Here is a 22,969-nt window from a genome sequence, read left to right as displayed (position 1 = left end):
CAATTCATGAAATAAAACTCAATCATTCTTCCTTTAAATTCGTCATAATTTCCTATCAAATCACCTTTCGTACTGAATTAATTTTCATACGAAAAGCACAGACATTGTGCCAAAGAAACAGATGTTCGTAATTGCTTACATACCCTATTACATAATACATTGTTTTGTAGACATCTTTCAAAACAAATTGCAAACAATGTCATTGAATTTATATACATAAAATTACATTACCTATTCAATTATATCCCTTACAAGTAATATTTCACGTGGTGGTTTTGTAATTACTTTTACTGTTTCTCATTATGTATAATATACAAGTTGAGTGTTACTAAAGTTTAAAATTGGAAAAACCCACGCTCATCTTTGTTTGTGTAGTCATTGAGGAAAAACGCGTTTAGGAATCTAAAAATATTAGATTTAAAATTAAAGAGAATCCATAACATGTGTAGAAGAAAGAATATATTTTTCAACGTTATAATGAATGTTCTCTGAAATTTAATCTGTCATTAGAAAGAATAATATATATGCGAATCTATTTTATAGCTAGAAATGAATCTATCGTTTTGTTTATTCAATGTTATTATTTATTTAAAAATGTAAGTTTTGACGTTAACAAACATACCAACATATCCAATAAAAGTTTTTTGTAAATAAACAAAATTTTTTATTAATTTTACTTCGATAGCTATTGGAACATTTTTAAGCTTTTTTTATTTATCTTTCAAAAATTGGATTTAATTTATTTGAATTTTGAATAAATGAAAACTAAGTCAACGCAACTTATTTAGTGCTAATAAAAAAAATTCGAACAAAGAATTCAAATTTCGCTCTTCGTTGCGTGTCTGACGGAATAAGTAAAGGTCTGATTGGTTAAAAAGCGCCACGTGATATTCTATTAACGAATCACAAGAAGTGAGTTGAAACTTTCAACAGATAAACTTACACAAGCACATGAGTATGTAGTATAGAATAGATGCAGTATGACTAATGTGTCGGTCAACAGCTTGCCAGCTTGCCTGTAGCGACGCATAAAAAGAAAGAAGACTATCGGCGAACGTAGTAAGAGCGTCTGGACCGAGTAGAGTCAACGTTGTCGAAGTGTTTACTGCGAAGTTTACATATATCATCCACATTTATATCAACCACATATTATTTCTTCACTTCTTGATCTAAATAGAAGCAGTAGTAAGCAGAATAAGAGCTGAAGAATCAGAAAATAAAACTGGGAATAAGTAGAAGGAAGTAGAGACGAGCGAAAGTTCGCTCAGGTCATTATGAAGGAGTTCTTAGTTGTGCTATGTGCGATCCTGGCTGGTGAGTTGTTTTGTATTTTCGCGCAACGGTGACACTGGTTTGCACAGATACGAAAATAAGTGATAAGACTTCTTTAATTCTCTTTGTTATTGAGCGTCTGAAAACGTATTTCTAAATAAATATATTTATCAACAGTTTTTTTGGTTATATTTCTGGCTGAGCTCCCAGAAAATTCATTTACTCTGTTCAATTACAATTAGTCATGCTTACTACTATTCTCTATTTCTTTCTCTTTTAAGTTTTCCTGAGTCTTTATACTTAATTTCTTAATTCCTTGCTTGGTTCACAAAGTCACCCGCAATTTCGCGAAAATGATGAAATTAATAACAAATATTTTGTTTTGAGGAATTATCTTGCTAAGTGTAGGGTTATTCAAGCTAAAAAACGTTTATACGCAAATACTTAGATTTATTGATTTCCGCGAAATGTGAAATTTTCAACTATCATGCTCAAGGTCAAACGTAAAAAGTGCATATTTTACTATTGCCTTGACAACTACTGAGTTAACTATCAATTTTTATAGTTTTTCATCTTTCTGGAAGGTAATTTTGAAAGCAATATTTGTCATTTCAATGATATAGTAAAGCTATATTCTTTATTTGCTTACATATCAGCAAATGTAAGCAAAACTTGAGTAATTGCTTTGTTCTCAAACATTAGGTGAAAGCTTTTATAACATAAGGCTCATTATACATTAGTCATGAAATACTATGAGGGTCATATCAAAGCAAAAACCAGTGATCAATAATGACTCAATTTCTTTTTAATAATCAAATAGAAATTTTTAAACACTAGGAAATTTAATGTTATTTTTTGAATGAATGGACATTTAAGCAAATTATAAGGTAATTTATGAAATCAGTCAAACATGAAGGAAAATAGTTGTTTGATTTTTATTTTAAGAGATCGCAAATCTAAAACTACTGGTGATTGAAATAGTTCAATCATGCTCTGTTATGCAACAAAATAAGACTCATATTTTCATGACCAATTTGGAAAAAATTATTTTCTGAGTAATTTAATATTAATAATTGTGTATGACTCAATAACATAGATAGTCATATTTTTGGTTAGATAAAAGCGGATGCAATTATCACTGATCTGTGTGACTAACTCATCAATGTACAAAAATAAACCTGAAATTTATTTTGTGTTATTCACTCAATAATTTCTTAAGTTATACATAATCTACTTTCTTTATCAGTTACAACAGCCAGAGTGGTGATTAATATTGAAGGTCAAGATACCCCTCATTTGTTGGGTTCTAAAGCTTGTACATGGGGACCTTCATATTGGTGTCAAAACATAACGTAAAAATTTTAATTTATAGATATTAATATGATACGTTCTTCTAAATTGTAATTTTGTATAAGAAATATTTTGTTATTATAGCACTGCTGCAGGATGCAACGCAACAAAGCATTGCATTCCCAAGGTTTGGGAAAAACTGCAAGTACCAGAAGATCATGACAGTGTTTGTCAAATTTGCAAAGATATGGTCAAACAGGCTCGTGATCAATTAGAAAGCAATGAAACTCAAGAGGATTTAAAAACTGTCTTTGAAGGGAGTTGTGCCTTGATCTACATTAAGCCAATTGTTAAGGAATGCGATAAATTAGTTGATGAATTTATTCCTGAACTGGTTGAAACTTTAGCATCTCAAATGAATCCTTCAGTGGTTTGCTCTGTAGCTGGACTTTGTAACTCTGCTCATATAGATAAACTTATTGAAGAATATGAAAAACAATCTAAAATAAAGGTAATCACTAAAATTTAGCTATTTAATTAAATATAATTTATTTTCTTGCAATTTTTAATTATATACATTTTATTACTGTTTTATAACAATAACATGTTACACTACATTTTATGAATATTTTATAACATGCCTTTTAGAAATTAGAATCACAAATGTCTTTAGAGAATGATGAATATAAACCTAATGATTGTTCGAAATGCTATACAGTAGCACATCACATGGAACATAAATTCAGTCAAACATCTCGTGATAAAGTTCTTGAACAATTTTTGCACATCTGTGGTGAATTCAGCTCATTTTCTGATGCTTGCTCTTCTATTATCCTTACCAATTTTGAAGTAATTTATTCACACCTTCAAAATAATTTGAATGCTGATAATGTTTGTCATTTATCTGGAAAATGTAGCTACAAATTTCATATCCATAAAAATGCAACTGAAAAGGTAAATTGAAAAATTAAAAAAAAATCGATTACTAATGGTTATCTATATATATCTTTATAACTTAATTTATGATTAGACTCCAGAAGTTGAAATTCGTCCTTTATCCAGTGTGGGTATGGTTGAAATCAATGATGATTTGCCTTGCAAACTTTGCGAACAACTTGTTGGTCATTTAAGGGATCTATTAGTAGCTAACACAACTGAAGCTGAATTCCAGCAAGTTCTTGAAGGGCTTTGCAAACAAACTAAGTCGTTTGCACAAGAGTGCAAATCAATCGTTGATGAATACTATCCTGAAATATATGCTTTCCTTACTAAACGTTTAGATGGTAATGCTATTTGTCAAATGGGAGGTTTGTGCCCAGCACCTAATAAGAAGGTAAAGATTGGGTATAATTTTAACACTGAAATTTATTTGTCATCAATGATATAAATAGACATATAATACTTTTAGTCAGCTCCTATTTGGCCACTTGTACCAGAATCTCATGCTAAGATTGCTGTGCGAATTATGAAGGAAAGTAAACCAAAAGTGCTGGAAGCTAATGAAATGCAATTACCTTTAGAGCGGATGTCTCTACCAATGTTCAGTCCTTTATTCATTGATGATAAGTACTGTACAAGTTGCGAATTTGTGATGAACTACGTAAAAAAAAATGTTGAAGACTTGAAGAATCGGGTACACTTTTTAGTACATTTCGATACTATTAAGAGAAATTGATTTGAGCCTCGTGTGGACGTTTACGCCCGAGCGAAACAAGAATAAAAAGGCCACACGACGGTGAAATCATTTTTTCGCACATGTATCTAACGGTATTTTTTAATACGATGTGTATGGGACAAAATTTTAAGCATGTTCAATGTCTCGAGTGTGCCTAAAGTCCCTGCGCACAGTGTGTTGAAAAAATATTTCAAGTACATTATACATTTTTTTAATTATGATTTTGACTGTTTATATTTATAATGTGTAGGAGGAAGTGACAATGGTTCTTAACGATATGAAAACCCATCTTCCTGGCATCAAAGAAGAATCAAATGAAGAAAACTTTTTAACAAAATATGAACCAGCTATAATTGAGTTAGTTCTTAATGGAAAAGCCCTTTCAGAAGTAAATAATTTCACTTTATAAAGAAATATATTTCTAAATTTAATATTGATTTTATTTTTTTTTCTAATTGTAGATTTGTCCATTAGTTGCTGTTTGCCCCACAAATCAACAAATTCAAGCTTGGGAACAGATTCCTGGTGAAATGACAGAGAAACTGTCAGTTCAAGATAAACCCAACTGCCCTCTATGTCTTTTTGCAGTAACTAAGTTATATGAACTTGTAAAAGATGAGAAAACTGAAGTGAGTTCTATAGAGTTTTATATATGAAATCATTTTCTTTGATTTGATTTTTTGATTATGCAATAGGCTAGTATTGAAGCAGCTCTGGAGAAGTTGTGTCATGAATTACCGAAAAGTCTTAATGAACAGTGTACTGATTTAGTAAAAATTTACAGTAAAGAGTTGATTGATATGTTACTTAAAGATATGACTCCACAAGAAGTTTGTGTATCCCTCCAATTTTGCGATCGTTCACAAAGGGCCAATCACAAATCAAAATTGTTTTTCCAAGACAAAATCGTCGCAATTCCCCAAAATGATGTTGAGGGCAAACAAGCATGTGCTTTTTGCGAATATGTGATGCATTATATTCAACAAGCCATAACTAATCCTAAGTCGGAGGTATAGAATTTATTTATTAGAATCAAATTCATTACAGAAAAAAATATGTTTGATTTAAAATATTAAAATTGAAAAACAAATTAAATGATATATATATATATATATATATATAATCTTTTAGGATAAAGTAAAGAAAGCTATTGATAAAATATGTACAAAACTACCTACTTCTGTAGGAAATGATTGTATTGAGTTTATAAACGCGTATGGTGACGCATTAGTATCAATTATTGTTCAAGAAATTGATCCGACACAGGTGAACAAAATAATACGAAATAATTTGAAAAGCATTTTTATGTTACTGATATCAAATGTTTTTAATGTTATAATAGGTTTGTCCTATGATTCATTTATGCCCGTCAACTCAATTACTTGAAGCTTTGAAGATGATACCGGAAGAACATGTGATAAAAACTAAAGTTGAGGATAAACCGAATTGTCCTCTTTGTCTGTTTGGGGTGACACAGTTGTACAATGCTATTAAAGATAATAAAACTGAGGTAAACTTATAAACAATGTTTATATATGAATGCATTTATTGTAATATATTTCAAGTGTGAATGATTTGTTTTATATTTGATCGAACAGGCGTCTATTGAAGCTGCTTTAGAAAAGTTATGCACTCATCTGCCAAAAAGTTTATTAGATCAGTGTGATGTTTTTGTTCAAAATTATAGCAAACAAATTATAGAAATGATTCTTGCAGACTTAACACCACAAGAAGTTTGTGTTTACTTACAACTATGTGACGCAGAAAAAGGCGACGTTGAACCTGAAATTACGATCTTCCCTTTGGATAAAAATGGCGAAATAAGTAAGATCTGTGTTATAAATATATTTTTATTTAATTTTTAGTAATTATAAATTTTTCAATGTTATACATTTTTTATTAAAAAGAGATATAGATTTAGATATAGTTAAAGATTTAGAAATAAATTATCTATATTTAAAATTGTAAATTTCTAATTTACATTCCATTGTTTTAGTGACCAATGAAATACCTAATGGTCCAATGTACACAGTAAATGTTGAAACAGTGGAAATTTTTAGTGGAGAGTTAGTAGGTGACGATATGGAATGCACAGTATGCCAATTTGTTATGCAATATCTTGAAAAAGCTATGGGTAGTCGTAAATCAAAGGATGAAATTGAACATTTGGTTCACAATGTTTGCAATCATCTTCCTAAACACATGGCTGACAAATGTAACAATTTCGTCAACGAATATGCTGAAATTGTTATTGAACTTCTGACTCAAGAAGTTAGTCCAAAAGAAATCTGTACAATTGTTGATCTTTGCAAACCCGACACGACACGAATAAGAGGTATGAGAGATGTTTCTGAAACTGATAATTATGATTTGAAAGTAATGGCTCGCATGTACTCTCCTGCTGTAATAATGGTATAAATTTCAAGTGAATTGTGATGTCTTATGGAAGTGCTTATACATAATATTACTTAAGAGTTTTATTTAATAAAGTATTTTTTAATAATGGTGTTGTTTGATTTGAGTAATTCTAACACAACCTTGCACCTTTACTTACTTTAGGTGGTCTAAAACTTATTCAATGGTAGATCCTGCATGATAGACAAAAAGAGTTAAAAATTAGGATTAAAGTTACATAATTAGATTTAATATTTTTTATATTTTTAGAATTTGTTGCAGAATGTGCTTTATGTCAGGTTATTGTAACGAATATTGAAAAGCTTTTAGTTGATCCAAAAACAGATGAACATATTGAAGAAGTCATGGCTAAAATCTGCAAATATTTACCAGAAAATGAACAAGGAAAAGTTGGTATCGATGTATGATTGCTTAAAGAATGAGCACCTAACTTTTTTTAATGCAATATTTTCTTTGCAGTGTACAATGCTAATGGAAATTTATGAACAAAGTATAATCAATATAATTAAGACTCATGGGGATACAAAAAAAATTTGTTTAAAGTTAGGTCTTTGCTCCGCTAACGATTTTTTAATAAAATTGACTGTAAATAGAAGAACTAGGCGACAAACAGAGGATAAAAACCTTGGTACAAAACCTTGCACTTGGGGAGAATTTTATTGGTGTATAAGTGATAAAACTGCAGAGGAATGCAAGGTAAATTATTTGCATTTTTTTGTCTATTCAAAGTAGTATATTTACATAACAAATTAATATATTATATCTACCAGGCCAGTGAATTATGCAAAAAGAAAGGCCGCCTTTCTGAATCATCCCCAACTTTAGCTACAGTTGTCTCTAACAATATTGAAATTAAATCTAAAAATAATGAGAATAAAATGGAGAATGAAAAGGCTGCAGTAACCAAAGATATATCATCATCATAAACAAATAACGCAATAAAATTATTTAAAATTAGTTTTTTCAATGAATAACATTGTTTGCTCAAGCGATAATGGTTCTCTACTTGTCATCAATATTTACTTATTATTTTGCAATAATTGATCCTACATGAAAACACATTAGTGTGAGTGAGGCTGTTTATCAAGATGTGTCATATAATTATCTGAATATTTTTGTGGCATATAGTTTTATACTTGTATAATTTCAAATACTTATTAATCGAACAAATTTTATAGTTTATAGTGTCTTAATTACTTTTGTATTTAAATTTACTTGATAGTTTATTTAGTGAGTTCTTGGATTTTCACTTTTTCAATATTAAAAGAGCAGTATTTATAGGTTTCAGAAAACATTTTCTTGAATTTGATTTGATAATTTGCTCATAAATCAAAATTCAACATGTTAATCTTAGATCTATGTTAACTGTGATAATGAAATCTTAATACAAAAATAACTGTAATTCAATTTTCATTTTTGGTAAATAAAGTTTTTGAATAATTGAAGTTTTTAGTGAATATCAATTTTTCAAAATTGCATATACACGTCGCCATTGTTCATATAACTGCTCGGATGTTAGTTCGCGACTTATGAAGTTCAAAATCCAAATTATTTTCGACGATTGAGTAGCGATGGCATCCAATATTTTTAAGGAAAATTGAGGGGGCACAACTAGTCAAAATAAGCACTTGACCTAATTTTGTTTGGTGTCATCGATGCTCCATTGTCGAAAATAATTCAGATTTTGAACTTCGCGGGTTGCGAATTAATGTCCGGGCGTCCGGCATACAATAACAAATAGCAAGGTCGCTACTCGCTGCTCCGAAAGCTCAAACATTCGTGATCCATCAACATGGCTCAATGGCTTATAGTCGCGATCACGTGATTCATCATTATCAAGTGCATTAGTATACAAAGATATATAGTCTAACTATAATCGCGAGTCGTCTTTGTGTTGCACTGCACAGTGCATGAGACAGATCCAACACATAATCTCTGCCAAGACATACTGTGCATATGTTTCACGCTTTCACGCACACACACTCTCAAGTCTCCTTGAAGCTTACAAGAAAGTAGAAATTATAATAAATATAAGTTATACACAGTTCATTAACTTTGGCGGAAAATTAATAGACTTGCATTTCGTAAATTCTATCTTTTAATCTATAACAAATTACGCTAAAGGCAAGAAATATGACATTGTAGAGAGATCACACACGTAATGACTTTTTGCTTTGAATATACTGAAAAAAATAAAAAAACTTATAAACAAATAACTTACTGTCATGTGGAAGTGTCACAAGTGTGGAAAGCCCGTCTATTTTGGTATGTAAATTAATAATATTTTGGTAATAATTTCATTTCTATTTCTTTGTACTAAAGGATCACTCATTATTTTAAATTTTTTATGTAAACAAAAAGATTTTCAAAATATGTTAATTATAACTATAAAGTATCAATTGAAATCAATAAAAGTTAATTATTTTAACGTATAATGCAATCATTTACGTTTTATCAATAGCGGAACGCAAACAGTCACTGGGATACGATTGGCATCCCGAATGCTTGAGGTTAGTGCAAGTATGATACAACGTTAGAACTTTTAATTTAACTAAAAGAATCTTAAGAAATTGTTAGTCAAGATATGGAACAAAAACCTTTAAAAATTAATATTGTATATATCGAAATACTTGAATTACGTTATTAAACGTAAAGAGAATATCAGAAAAATTGGTGAATATAAAAATATTTTTTTTATTTTCTTATTAAACTAGACTAATTAACTTCACAGACAATACATACAGTTTTACAGATATTCTAAATTTATATTAATAAAATATATTTGTGATAAATGTTACTTGATCATTAAATTATTTTATTCCTTAAATTCTTTTTATGAATAGGTGCGAAGAATGTGGAAAAAGATTAAATCCTGGTCAACATGCTGAGGTTAGTATTTGTAATAATTTCAGAATACAGAGCATATTTTCAATCAAATATATAGCAAATATGTCTAAATTAAAAATTTTTTTTGTTTATAGCATAAAGGAGTTCCTTACTGCCATGTGCCATGCTATGGAGCATTATTTGGTCCACAATTGTTTGGCCATGGTACAAGAGTTGAATCTCATACAAGTTTTGGCAAAAAAGAATCTCGCTCATCATTACCAAGGTAAAAAAATATTTATTAATTGTAATTTATAACATTTTTGTATTAAGCTTAAAAAAATGTTTAATTGTATACATTTTTAACAGATCACACTTGGAATCAAAACTCAAAATTTTCAACCAATATTACGAAGGAAAAAGTGGTGGAATTAGAAGTCGTGAGGTATATAAAAATAATAATTGGAGTATATATTTCATCATTACATTAACTTTTTAATTCAAATTTGCATAATGTCTTTTTTTTCTTTCTTAGGTGAATGGACGATTGATTTTGGAAGGCGCTTTACGAATTTATTGGGGTGTAAGAGGTGTTATTCATTTAAAAGAAGACGATGATCAGAGAACTGTAGTTACAGCTCGGCATAAAAATTCATGTAGAAGAAGTTATCCAGGGGATAAAATAGAAATTGAAAAAAGTAAAAATGAAGAATCAAAAGATTCATCTCCAAACAATAGTCAAATAGAAACAGAATCAAATTCAGTTTCAGCATCTCCTGATCACATTAAAAGTCTAACACTGCCTATGAAGCTTAATGTTAAAAAAATGGAATGGAATGAATTGGACGATTTATTGCAAATAAAGCACAAAGGTGAAGATGGTGAAAAACTTTATCAGACCATGCCTAAAAGTCTTCCATCAATGAGCTCATATTCCAGTAACCTTGAGACACCTTTCTCGTTGTCAATACAATCAAGTGTAGACACTTCAGAACCTAGTAGTCCTAATACAGAATCGAGTAATGGTAAAATCAAAGATAATAGTGTGAATAGTACACCCACTCATAGTATAAGCAGCTCTTCAAATACAGATACTCCTAACTACAATGAATCGCTTAACAAAAATGGCGCTTTACGTAGAGTTGAATATTTTGATAGTTTAGACAAAAATTCAGCAAGTACACAATCAATTAGTGACGAAGATAGTTGGGTAGAAAAGGGTTTAAATCGTTCAATGTCTGGACCAGATTGTCTGCAAAGGCATCGAACAGACAGCGATATAGATTCTGTAAGTTCTTTGCATTTCCGTGACGATGACAACATGACAATGTCAACTGACAGTGGATTGGAGGTAAGATTTTAACAGAACTTATAAATAAGAGTAACAAGTCATTTTATATTTAATTTTGTTCTGTTTATTTAATTTTTTTCTTTCGTAAAATAAATTATTTTCGTTAATTATTTTATGAATTCATTTTATTATATCATTTGTACCGTGTTATTATAACTTCATGCTTAATCACATAAAGTTCAGGTATTTTGAAGATTTACTCAACAAATCATTATCCTTCAGTTGGATGGAGTTGTTTTGCGTCGTAAGCAGGGCTCAACAGCGATAAGACGAAGACCAGGAGCTAGACGGCAATCACGTAATCGTCTTAAACGACGTTGTTCAATTAACGGGCATTTTTATAATCGAGAAACTAGCTTTTTTACACCACCTCATGGATCACAAATGTCAGTGTGGGTAACAAGTTTAGTCAACACTCAAGAGGTAATTAATCTCATGTTAGACAAATACAAAGTTGATGCTAAACCTGACAACTTTGCACTCTTTGTTGTACGAGATAACGGAGGTAAATATTAAATTTTTAATATTAAATGTGAAAATCTATGCAATTTTTACAATGACAATTAAAGTTATTGCCAATTTTTATCTATTTCAATAGAACAACGCCGACTCAGAGAAGACGAGTATCCGTTAGAAGTTCGAGTTATCTTGGGTCCACATGAAAATATTACTCGATTGTTTTTAGTCGATAAACTTTCAACACCCGAAATAAGCTCTGATGTTGCTCAGTTTCTTAATTTGTCTTTGGCTGAGTGTCAAAATATTCTGCAGCGTTATCATTATGAAGAAGAGAGACAAATTATTATGTTGAAAGAAAAGTATGTCTCCCCTTTTTAAAACTATTTTATTTTATATATATTTGTTATTGATTAATTATTAATTAATTAATTTATTATTATTGTTATTAATTATTTTGTTAATTTAAAATTTTTTACAGATACAAAGAAATGCATCGCAGAATAAAACAGCGTATGGAGGACTTAAAAGTTCGCTTATGAAACAGAATGCAGCTACGCTTTTTAGATTGTTTCTATCTGTTTTTATTATTCTTTTATATGAAATGTTTAATCTAGATATTAATAACAACTTTTTATACATTTTTTAACTAAACGAGTATGGAAACTATTTATGCTACCTCTAATCTAATCGCTTAATTAATTTTTTTTATTTACAAAAATTTAAAAAACGATTTATTATTCCTTTTTTGTGAAAAACGTATGCATTTCATAATAACAATTTAATAGCATTTCGACACTTCACGTGGTAGCGGGCTACTGTCAAGGTTCCCATTAAAGACTTGATTATTTGAACACTCAAAGACTGACTATATAATTTCGTTCTCTCTCCCTTTTTTTTGCCTGTATAACAATTAAAATTAACTTTCGTAATGACTTATTAATTGACATGGTATATGAATTTTCTGCATATGGTGCTAAATTGTTTCATTATTAAATTTAAGTACTCTAACTTCAGATCTTGTAAGTTCCATTTACATTTGATGTTTTACGTACATACAATTATTGAATGTTTAATATTAGAATAGTTGGATTATAAAATATAGTGAAACATTATTCAAAGTGTTATGTCTATTCAATCAGCGTATTAAGCTATAGTTTGCAAGTAGAATCAAATGAAATTATATATTACGAATTATTCATATTCATCGCCTTTAAAAGACAAAAAAATTAATAGAGGTCAGTTTAATCACCATCATGTAAATTGTTTATAAACCTTAAATATTAAAAATTATAATTGCAGGCAAATGTGATTATCAGGAATTATTGAAACTAAATTAGACAAATTGGAAATTATGATACAATAGATTCATATCATTAAAAATAAATAAGAATAAAATGAACACATTTTCTAAAAACTGTACTTTGTAATGTAATTCACCTGTACTTCCAAAAAATTTTAATATATAATGTTATATTTGTTACTGGTTGGGTATAAATGAATAAGACAATAGTAAATTACAGATTGGACAGAATGCATTCTTTATTTTTTTTAAGACTAAATAGAGTAAAGTAGATCAATGTAATGTTATGAGAAGTATGAGTAATAATCATCATACGAGTTGCTAGGAACGAGTATGTATACTCACAACACCGAGGAGCTCAGCTGCTCTTTTTATGTTATTAAGTTTTTTTGTTTCATTACCTTAATTTTTTTAATCCACGACACTGATATACGTTTAACGGTATGAGACAAGTAATAACAGTCGCCGATACAATACGCATCATTAAACTTTACTGTTAACTGTATTTTTTTATTTTTATAGATGCTCATTGTAGGCATTGGCTTCGTGGCGCTATACGTGTCATCGTAGACAGATAAAGTGAAAGTCAACATTCCGAAATTTAGAGACAATCTAATTGTTAATTTTTAATTCTTGATTAGAGGGAGCGCGAGAAATAACATCTCAAGTCTAAAACATTCTAATCATGATTTCACGATAGAAGGGAATTCTCTGTGGCTCTGTAAAAATCTTATAAAATTTCACGTGTATTTAGCTGACTTTGACTTTTCAATATAGTCAACGAAGACATTGTATAAACAGTTTATACAAGTCATTTCAAAAAGTTTTCAATGGTTTTTAACATACATTTCATTCTTTTTTTAATTATTTTCAAATAATATATAAAATTTCGATGAAATCGGCTTCCATGCCATCAAAAATGATCAAAAAATTACTCCAATACTTTTCTTGCTGGTTGTATAGAGAATTGTAATTGAAAAAGAAAGCATTAAAGAAAATAAATAATTCGGTAATAACATTTGGACTTTCTCTGGAAAAAATTTTTATAAGTCCATCAAAATATGTATATTTCAATTCAATTGAAGTGAATGTAATAACGTTGTGTAAAAAACTTTGATTCGTCTTTTTTGACTTTAGTAACTTTACATTTTTTGCATACGACTGAACTCGATCGGAAGAATTCTATTCATGTTCTGTATAGCCCAGTTCTACTTATAACGCACTCATTATTGCTCTGATTCAAATGTATAACATACGATCGTACATGCATACAATAACATAAAAACAAAATGTTATAAAAAAGAAAATAAGAACAAACGAAAAATAAATTGACAACATTAGCAACAACTATAGCGACGGCGTTATGAGAAAAGGTGGTTGATTCATCACCCGCACAATTCTTAAGAAATACAATTTTGTACAATAAAGTTCATACAAAAACGAAATATACAAATATATGTTTTTTTTTTACATGAGCGCTTTGTCATATTTCTTCACGAGATTGCAGTTTATCACAATCTGCAATCTGACGCATTTTCGCGTCTTACAAAAAATACGGTACTTCCTCGCGACAGCATCGCAACGTTAGCGAGCATTAAAAAATCAATCGCCCCAGGCCACCGCATGTTTCTTTCACTATTTAACCACATATCTTACTTTACTTTATTGAAATTTTCCTACGACATATCTCAATAAGATTAACTCGGGCTTTATGCAAAATAATCTGTTAAATCTGTTATCTACTTCAAATTAATAAATAAGTAATATAATTTTATTTATCCGAATTACTATTTCTCCGTTATTTAACTCCGACACTTAAAGTTTCTAATTTTTTAATAGAAATGTACTACATTACAAAACAATTTAATTGGTAATTAGTAATTTTAGTACGTAAATCTTTTCTGCTTGCATAAAACGTACGTTTCACGTATGTGCTATATATATAAATAATACAATTAAATAAACACTTGAAACTCGATGTTAGTCGCAATACAAACCATACAAAATGTTATTACAAAAAACACATTATTAATTACCTAATAGTTCAAGCAATCTCGATATAAAAACATAATCAAACCTAAGTTTGATTCTACAACAATAATTTAGATAAACTGCTGAGTAGAAAACCTTTTAGCCAAAGCTGACATTTTTAGCTAATTAATAATTATGACGCACACAAGGTTCCCATGGTTATTCGTTCGTTGTTTTTCCATTAGATTAATACTATCGCATTCATATTGGATTGCCATGAGAAATTTTATGAATTGACCGACGAATGCCAGAACTGTGAATTGACTAAATTCAACGGATTTACATTAAACTTTTTTTGTTATTTACGCAATGCACCATTGATGCGCTATGTATAATACACGAGATTCTTGTGAGTGTCTTTCGACTTGCCGAACGTTATCTTGCGTAACACTCTAGTAACTCGTCTAATGAGGAGTATATTTGTTTCGAACTTGTCAATGTCAATCATACTACATTATATTAAAAATTATTGGCACCATCGAATTTTTTTTTTCACAGTTAACTTCTGTACACTCTTTTATTACTTATGCGTCTTTCATAATATCTAATTACGCGTTCTGCTCTTCGTTTCTTATTATTATTGTTAGCATTTCTTATACTAGTAATATTTTTTCGTTGAATTGTTCAATCGAAACTTAGAATAAAAACTTCATTTACGTTACTCTCTATTTTATTTAATATTATACTTTCTTCGGCCACGTTTTTTCTCCTCTCTATACGTTTAACGTTTTTAGTGCAATTGTTTTTAAACTTGACTTTTGCACACTCTGATAGATTAAAGTATATTATGTCGTTGCGCATTCTAAGACCAATCGCCGTTCGTCTTTACATCAATTATTTCTGTATTTAGAGGCGAATGGTAAGGAAACTTGTTATCGTTTCTCTAAAATTCGATGTACTCGTCCTTCAACAATATCATAACAGTTGAATATGAATTAGAAAAATAACGTCATATTGTAGACAACAATTGATTATACAATATTTACGTATATTTATATATTTATATTTGTATCGAGTACCTTTGATACAATAGCTTCATAAGTCTATTGTATTAGTACTAATTAAAATCTTTAGGTCATCGGCTCAAGACCGGATGCTGTGACATTTTGTATTTGTCAACTCCTAGCTCTAGTGCCACAAACAGATTGTTACGTAACTATCTAAAAAATTATTTCGAGTTGGTTAAGGAGATGCCCGCATCATTTATTAGAATGGAATGGATTCTCAAGACTTGAAATTGCCCTCGTTAGACCTAAAAATTATTGTTTTCTCATTACGTATCTGTCTTCATTTTAATTATGATATACTTAATAATTCATATTCATATTCATGCACTGAGTATAGAGTGGATTTTCAACATTCATTATATAATTAGTATTGATATATGTAATATCGTTATTTCCATTAGCTAGTTATTCTTTTAACACGTGTAAAAATCTGAATTGTGTTTAATAATAATTTTCACGAATACGAATAATTTTTAGGTTTGCAATAGAAGTTGAACGATAGAAACGTAGATATCGAGATGGAAATAAGATAAAAAGTCACAGCATCTGGTAGAGGCTTATTGTGGGACAGATTAGGCATACGTTAACATATCGCACTGTCGCGCAAATGGGCGAATTGTAAATTATCAATTTACTTGTCATCGCTGGTATAACTACATACCTATATATTAGGGTTCGCTGCTCAGACAAATTCTTGGCCAAGCCTTCACAGCTTTTATCTGATGCACAGCTTCATATATCCAGCGTACAAATCTATATGCGCTTTTTACGGTATTTATTCTGTAAGGACTTTTTTCAAAATTCCACCGAGACATATAGCTATAGAATTAAACTTATAGGTATATAATAATGTATGTTTACAATTTGTACGATAGACATCGACATTCATATATGTGTATATATATATATATAATATTTTTATGTGTATATATATATACTTATATAGATAATATAATATTTATATATTACAGTTGGATTGCTCATTGTCAATTCATCAATTATCACATTTAGTACAAGTTGAAAAATATTTCTAACATCCATGTTGAAGTCGCTGCAACGCGCGTCGATCAGACAGTATAAAACTTTATACGTCATTTGCGACCATAACATTATATCTATACCTGAGCGAAAAAGTAAAACGCCGATAGCCCCCTTCCTCTCTCGGGCTTTTTCGTGCACGACGCATTCGAGAGCCAGTCGCTTTTATCTCATTCGCGATCCCCGCGCGCTGCAATCTGCACCCCGTAACATATTTACTATATGTATGCACATGTAATATATTTAGTTATAGGTACGATAAACGACGATAATACAGTCACCCAACAATGTTGTATTTTTTGCATATTTTCAACGTGCACTATTTCGTACAGTTCACCTAGTTATATTGCTGTTTGGCAGAGCGGTTGCAAAATTTTTCTTTTACTTGTTTGAGTGCTAAATATATGCAATTATTGCCACGAATGAAAATTTCGATCGTCGTTATCAGCTTGGCGATATTTTCAAGCATCCCGTATATTTATTTTATTTTTAGTAACCAAAATAAAAATACATCATTATCTAGTTATTTCTGCCTTTCCACTGTATGTAAGAATAATTTTTTATTTCCATTTTATGCTGTAGTAACAAATACCACACTAAAAATATTATCATATAGTATTTGCACTTTGGGTTTTTGCATACGTTTTGGTCGTATGAAATTTAGATTGTTAACTTTTATTTAACTTTATCCCGTTGTTTTTACTATTCTTGTCATTGATTGAACTTCTTAACGTGAAAATAGATCTGATTGCATCAATATTTTTTTATTCATGTTGGTTAATTTAAATTTTTTATTCAATAATGAAGATTAAATATTGATGTTAAAATAGATAAAAAATATAAGTAGTATATATGATTTTCATTATGTGTATATTAAAACTATTTATGAAATGAAACAGCTAAAAGATTTTCTTCCTTAGTTATGGACAGATTATCATATTTTTTGCAATGAAAGGCATATTCTGTTGAGAAAGTCAAAATCATTTCTTGGCACCTTGTTTTTCGAATACGATTTACGTTATATTTCTGTTCTAGATTAATAATTGCTGGCAATTAAATTTTCAATCTTATATTGTGATTAAAACATGTAAAATATTTTTTTTAGATTAAACAGAATTCATACAGTGTTATTTAATTTTAAGTAAATTCTTTTCTATGAGATGGGGTATTCATAGCGCCAGTATATTTTGCAACTTCACTGCAAAATCCGCCCATTAAAATTTGCATGGTAACACAGACATTGGGGAAGTGTTAAAGACTTTTCTTACTTACTCTCGATAGTTTTTTTCATAGGATAAGAGACGTGGAGTTATATAATATCTATTCTACTAGGATAGATTAGACACCGAAAGAACACCGAGAAGTTTATTTAGAAAAGACAAAAGTATTTGAGAGGAAGAAGTTAAAAATATTTATACACTGTCTGAAATACATTCATTCATTTTATTCTATAAACATTTTTTTTTATTTTATTGAAAAATCTTATTTTTTGAAACTAACGGACATCGAGGATCAAAAGAAATGTACGTGTCATTGCATTAATTGCACAGAAGAACAATATGTTTGTTGATTTTTTTTAAATTACGCGATATTTAAGTTTTTAGAAATAAATTAATGATAAAAACTGATATTGTTCCAGAAGGTCATCGAAAATTTGTACTCGCTGGCATAATTTTTTTGTTGAAACTTATTAGTAAAGCAGATCTTATAGTTTCAATTAACTTTTATTGAACTGCGTGTTATGTTATGTTTTAACTTTTAATTGATAAATTTTTATTCGTAACTATAGTGCAATGTATGGATTCTAATTTATTTTAAAATTACGATTTTCTTTAAAGATTGAGCATATTGTATAGTTTTTAAGTAAAGCATTAAAAATTTATGGAATATCACATACAATGAGACGGAGCAGTGGAAATCAATCTCCCATGATCATATCAACTTTTTAAAAACCACATATACATATATAAAATAGTGAACATTTGGGCACATTTTCAAAATTGTGTACGCTTTTTATTGTTTTTATTGCAAAAATATTTTCTAATTGACGTTAACAAAGTTTGTGCAAAAAATCAAATACTAAATTATTTTCAAATTATTATATTTTGGTAATTTATTTCTAGAGCGGCTAAAGTATTTAAAAATAATCAATTGATACTTTATTAACAACGAATTTCATAACATTTGTAAAGCTTCATCATCTCAAAAGATTGTATATATTTAAACAAACAATTTTCTCAAATTATTTTTACGCAGCTGTACCATTTGACATTGGATGATTGATCAAAGAAAAAAAATGTTTTATTTATATGTTGATATCATTTCAAATACTATGTTTTAATTTTTTTCGCATGTACATTAATCTAATCTAAATATTGAGAACGCTTAAAATTTTTAACCGAATGATTAATTTAAAATTTTTGTTGCACGTACTCGCGGCTGGGTTAAATTAAAACTGTTTTCACAGTTAATAATTTGCTAAAGTACGATCAGGCAGCACATTATTATGTAACTGACATAACTAATAATTATCGACATTTTTCTTCTTACGCGTATATCACATCTGATCGTTCAGTCAATATAGGAAGACCCTCGCGACGCTATCATGCTTACACACGACCAACTCACTCCGGAATTTGCTGTTTCATGTTTACGCATTTAAAACTTAATTTATTATTACCCGCTTTTCCATATTTAATCGGTTTTGTACAAGTTAAAAAGCAGAGATACTTATATAACAAATAATATCATGCCGCATTAAGCTTAAAATTGCAGAAAGTTATTTTTATCTATAATGTTGAAAATGCAATATTTTATAAAATTCGTTGAATTCAATTTTAAAGCAGCTAAAAGCACAATTTTTCGGGTATTATGTCCTTAAGTAAGCATCTCTGCCTTCGGTTTGGCTGATTCTGAATTTGAATAAAAAGTGCGGCTTTAAAATAAGTTTAATAAAGTTTTGGTTTGAGTAATTTTATAATATTGCAATTGTTATACTTGAGCAGATATTAAGTATTTTAGTAATAATTATGGCGATAGATAAAGACGTAATTGACAGCCCGTTCAATTATTATAATTGTTTTATTTAATAGTACTGCAAAAAAAGTTTCCTAACAATTTTTTTTATCTGAATCACATGTATTGGCGTTGTATATCTGCTTCAAATTTGCCCACGATATTAAGCATTAAAGTTCAATATTAGGTAAAAGCAATTGATATCAACTGCAACATTATTAAAATGTAATGTTTTCTGAGACCGCGAAAACCTTTTTCTTGTTGATGAACCATTTTTTCTAACTACTGTACACTAAAGTTCCTTTGGAAACTACATTCTAAACAGTACTAATAATTTTGTAAAAATTTTAAATCACCATCGAATATTAATATAATACACTTATTATGCATACGTTCTTACATTTAGTACAAATATAGGAACATTCATTAAATATATCTTTATGTATAATATTATATCATCGTCATATAATATTAGACTTTTCATCGTGTCCATAATAATATATAATTTATTCCGTATTTCCCACATTAAGTTATTTGGTGTTGCATATAATATAAATGACTAATTATTAAAATGTGATTTAAATGCCCTGATGTTCCGCGACGCGCGACTTATTTTTTTATTAGGCATCGAAAAACTAATTTTTAACAATAAAATAATTTATCATTTCTTATCGTCGTAAATAAAATCTCAATACATGCTTTTTCGTATTCTTTAACAATGCTAAAGAACGCTTAAACTCCGCAGGATCAAAATAATTTTTTAACCTGATAATGTTTTGTGGTTTCATTAATAGAGTGAAATGAATACGTTTTTGAGTTTTCAAAAGATCGATAAGAGTATATTGCTTTTTTTCGCTTATTATTACAAAGACAGCTAATACAAAAATGTTTAATTAATATTTAATTTCAGTGTCTCGAGTGTATACGAAATTGGACTACAGAAAGTTTCGATGCAAATTATTTACTCGAATCCACCAGAAGATCTATTCTCTTTATCGCTCGTCACGGAATCGGTTTTCAATTCAATAATACATGTATCAACTACCACATAGCGATAACGAAGAAGGGTGCTATGTATTTAAGGAGTACCAAAATCCATTGTAATCCTTGGGTTTAGTTCGTTGCAGCATTCGTTTTCCGTAATTATTTCGTTTGGTTTAATCGTTCGTAAAGAATCTTTGGACTGTAGTTTGACTATTAATATTATCGCCTAAATGAGAAACGAAATTACTAACTATCTGGCCTTGTGTCATTTTCGATTATGGAGGGATCAATCGGACGCATACGGTATAATTAATCGAATTCCACTAATTTGAAAAACATTTCTGACTCGCGAAAGTGGCTTTCATATGAATTTGTTATTGCGATCACAGAACTACATAGCTCTTCGCATCAAATAATTATCCAAGTACGTTCGGCAGCTTGGCATTACATTGAAAAACAATAGTGTCCCTTCGACTCGGAGAAGAACTTTGAAAACTTTGGTTGCTCGACTAATTACCTTTGTTTAATCCACTCCTCTGCATACATTCGATGTCACGTTAAAAAACTGTCGACAATCTAGCAGTCACTATTTTCCAGATGAAAGCATCACTAAAACCGCGCTACGGAGTTAACGATAGAATCTGCTAATACGAGGTCTGTTTATTGCTGGTTGTGCGATTTCGCATATATCTCAGTCGATACGGCTCGGCGCGAAATCGAGCATGCACACACGTAGCCGCGACGCATCTTGCAGGCAAAGTTCGAAGTCCAAATCTCGACTTTGAAATGAGAGTTCGGGCGGCTTCTCGAGCACCAGATACGCGCGTCCTTGTGTGGTCGCTTGGAAGTCGAGCGTGCCAAAGAAAGGGAATCGGAAGGGAAGTACTTTGAAAGAGCGGGCAAATAAATATCGACTGAGAGAGGGTGTAGCAGCCGGATTTGGGCTTCTCCCTTTGACGATCTCCCGGGCCGAGGTTTTGCTCAGGATTAGCGCAAGCTCGGCACGCTCGAGCTAAGTTTCAAGCGCAAAGTTGGCCGCTCTCCGCGGGCGGCTTTACTTTCTCAAGCTGCAAGTTACGTCGCTCGACATTCCGCGCCTCACTTGTTGCAAACTTTCATCCTACTCGAAAGGGTATAAAGACGCCTAGCCGTGATTTCGCGTGTGCGTTGTACGACACTATTACACAGTGTGCGTGCGCGCGCGCGCCTGTCTTTGGTTGTACATAGGCCTTATACTTGTGTTCTCTCGAGTGACGTCTTTCACGCGCGCACGGGCGGCCAAGTCGGATTACTCGGTGGCTTGCTGTCTATGCTGACTTTCGGAATGAGCGGCGACTTCTCGCAGTTTTTCCAGCTTTATTGCGCTTCTATTATAATCTTTGCCCCGCGATCAGGATTACTAACGTTTACGGCTATATTCGTACCTGTTTATGTTTACCTTTTTTTATTTGTTATTACATTAGTGACGCCCTAAATCAATTGCACTTGGTTCACTGTTTTTTTTTTTCCTCAAAAATGTTGGCACATGCAGTATCACATAAAACTTATATACGTACTTATATATCAGTATCAATCACAATGTGAATCGGTAAAACCTCGTGAAAAAATGATTTCGATCTGCAATGGGAAAACTCCGCTGATGACTAAAATAAACCAATCTATGGGCTTTTCGGAAAGAGGATGCTTAAAAAATATAATCACAGTATATAAACTGAACTGGCGAGAAGTGTTTATCAGCCGATCATTCCGCAAGTGAGCCGTGTGTATTTTTAAATTAGAGGACGACGTACCGGGAACAAAGTCCATTAAACACGACTAAAATCTTTAATCTGCGCAAAGTCGCGCTCTCTTTGGCTTAATTACCCTTATCACATTATTTTCTTATTCTCACTATAGCCTCGAGCATAGGCGCGTCGAGAGTACGACTATGCGTCTCTGTGGCTTCGATCCATATTTATTTAGCTTTATATTTAATATCGCTCATTGCCCCAAATTCGTTTGGCTTGGCTTTCGTTGTGTAAAGCAATGTTTCGCAACGACGCTTTAGTCAAAGAAACTAGAAGGAGAAGAAAAGAACGAGCGGCAAAGCCGAAAGTCCAGGCGCGAGTCCGGCTGGAGCGAGCTCATCAGCGACGGTGACTGGGGCGTTGGGGCAACTAGCGATCGGGCCTTCCTCAGCGCTGGTGTATGTGGGTGGTGAGGTGCTTGGAGAGGTAGTCGGCGCGGGCGAAGCACTTACCGCACATCTCGCAGTGATACGGCCGCTGACAAATGACAACGTTGGTGCGGGATTATCGCGTGACGGG

The 22,969-nt window shown here is 30.8% G+C and overlaps 3 protein-coding genes across 11 annotated transcripts in view; 2 read left to right on the top strand and 1 right to left on the bottom strand.

Annotated features, from left to right (window-relative positions):
- Window positions 1-1,013: 1,013 nt before the first annotated feature.
- On the top strand, window positions 1,014-8,060 carry LOC131663220 (uncharacterized). 2 transcript variants are annotated; one of them, XM_058933478.1, is made up of 16 exons: window positions 1,014-1,314; window positions 2,519-2,624; window positions 2,707-3,073; window positions 3,211-3,516; window positions 3,593-3,895; window positions 3,971-4,195; window positions 4,488-4,625; window positions 4,699-4,866; window positions 4,933-5,247; window positions 5,369-5,503; window positions 5,580-5,747; window positions 5,836-6,061; window positions 6,234-6,572; window positions 6,914-7,041; window positions 7,112-7,348; window positions 7,423-8,060. In XM_058933478.1, exons 1-16 carry the CDS (start codon window positions 1,275-1,277, stop codon window positions 7,576-7,578), a joined length of 3,357 nt encoding a protein of 1,118 aa, XP_058789461.1. In that variant the 5' UTR covers window positions 1,014-1,274; the 3' UTR covers window positions 7,579-8,060. The 2 variants fall into 2 exon arrangements, with proteins under 2 accessions (XP_058789461.1, XP_058789460.1); XM_058933477.1 differs by having other exon boundaries at window positions 1,015-1,314; window positions 6,902-7,041; window positions 7,423-8,059.
- A 392-nt stretch (window positions 8,061-8,452) lies between these two features.
- LOC131663222 (uncharacterized) lies at window positions 8,453-12,730 on the top strand. Its single transcript, XM_058933488.1, has 9 exons — window positions 8,453-8,917; window positions 9,114-9,162; window positions 9,496-9,541; window positions 9,634-9,764; window positions 9,848-9,923; window positions 10,014-10,829; window positions 11,052-11,334; window positions 11,428-11,647; window positions 11,767-12,730. The coding sequence occupies exons 1-9, from the start codon at window positions 8,878-8,880 to the stop codon at window positions 11,825-11,827; spliced, it is 1,722 nt and encodes a 573-aa protein (XP_058789471.1). The 5' UTR covers window positions 8,453-8,877; the 3' UTR covers window positions 11,828-12,730.
- The window catches only part of LOC131663221 (zinc finger protein 865), a 59,179-nt gene continuing 48,940 nt past the window's right edge, over window positions 12,731-22,969 (bottom strand). For 7 of the 8 annotated variants that reach the window (XM_058933482.1, XM_058933480.1, XM_058933484.1 and 4 more), the window contains one exon: window positions 12,732-22,927. In XM_058933482.1, coding sequence (XP_058789465.1) covers window positions 22,838-22,927 — 90 coding nt within the window. In that variant the 3' untranslated portion in view covers window positions 12,732-22,837. Of the gene's footprint in view, window positions 22,928-22,969 lie in introns of all 8 variants that reach the window. The other variant, XM_058933485.1, reaches the window with a different exon arrangement.

This window comes from Phymastichus coffea, unplaced genomic scaffold, assembly GCF_024137745.1.
Source record: "Phymastichus coffea isolate CEN01 unplaced genomic scaffold, Cenicafe_Pcof_1.1 PCOF00031, whole genome shotgun sequence".
NCBI lineage: Eukaryota > Metazoa > Arthropoda > Insecta > Hymenoptera > Eulophidae > Phymastichus > Phymastichus coffea.
Note: the sequence above shows the minus strand (reverse complement) of the source record. Positions and strands in the feature narration are given on the sequence as shown.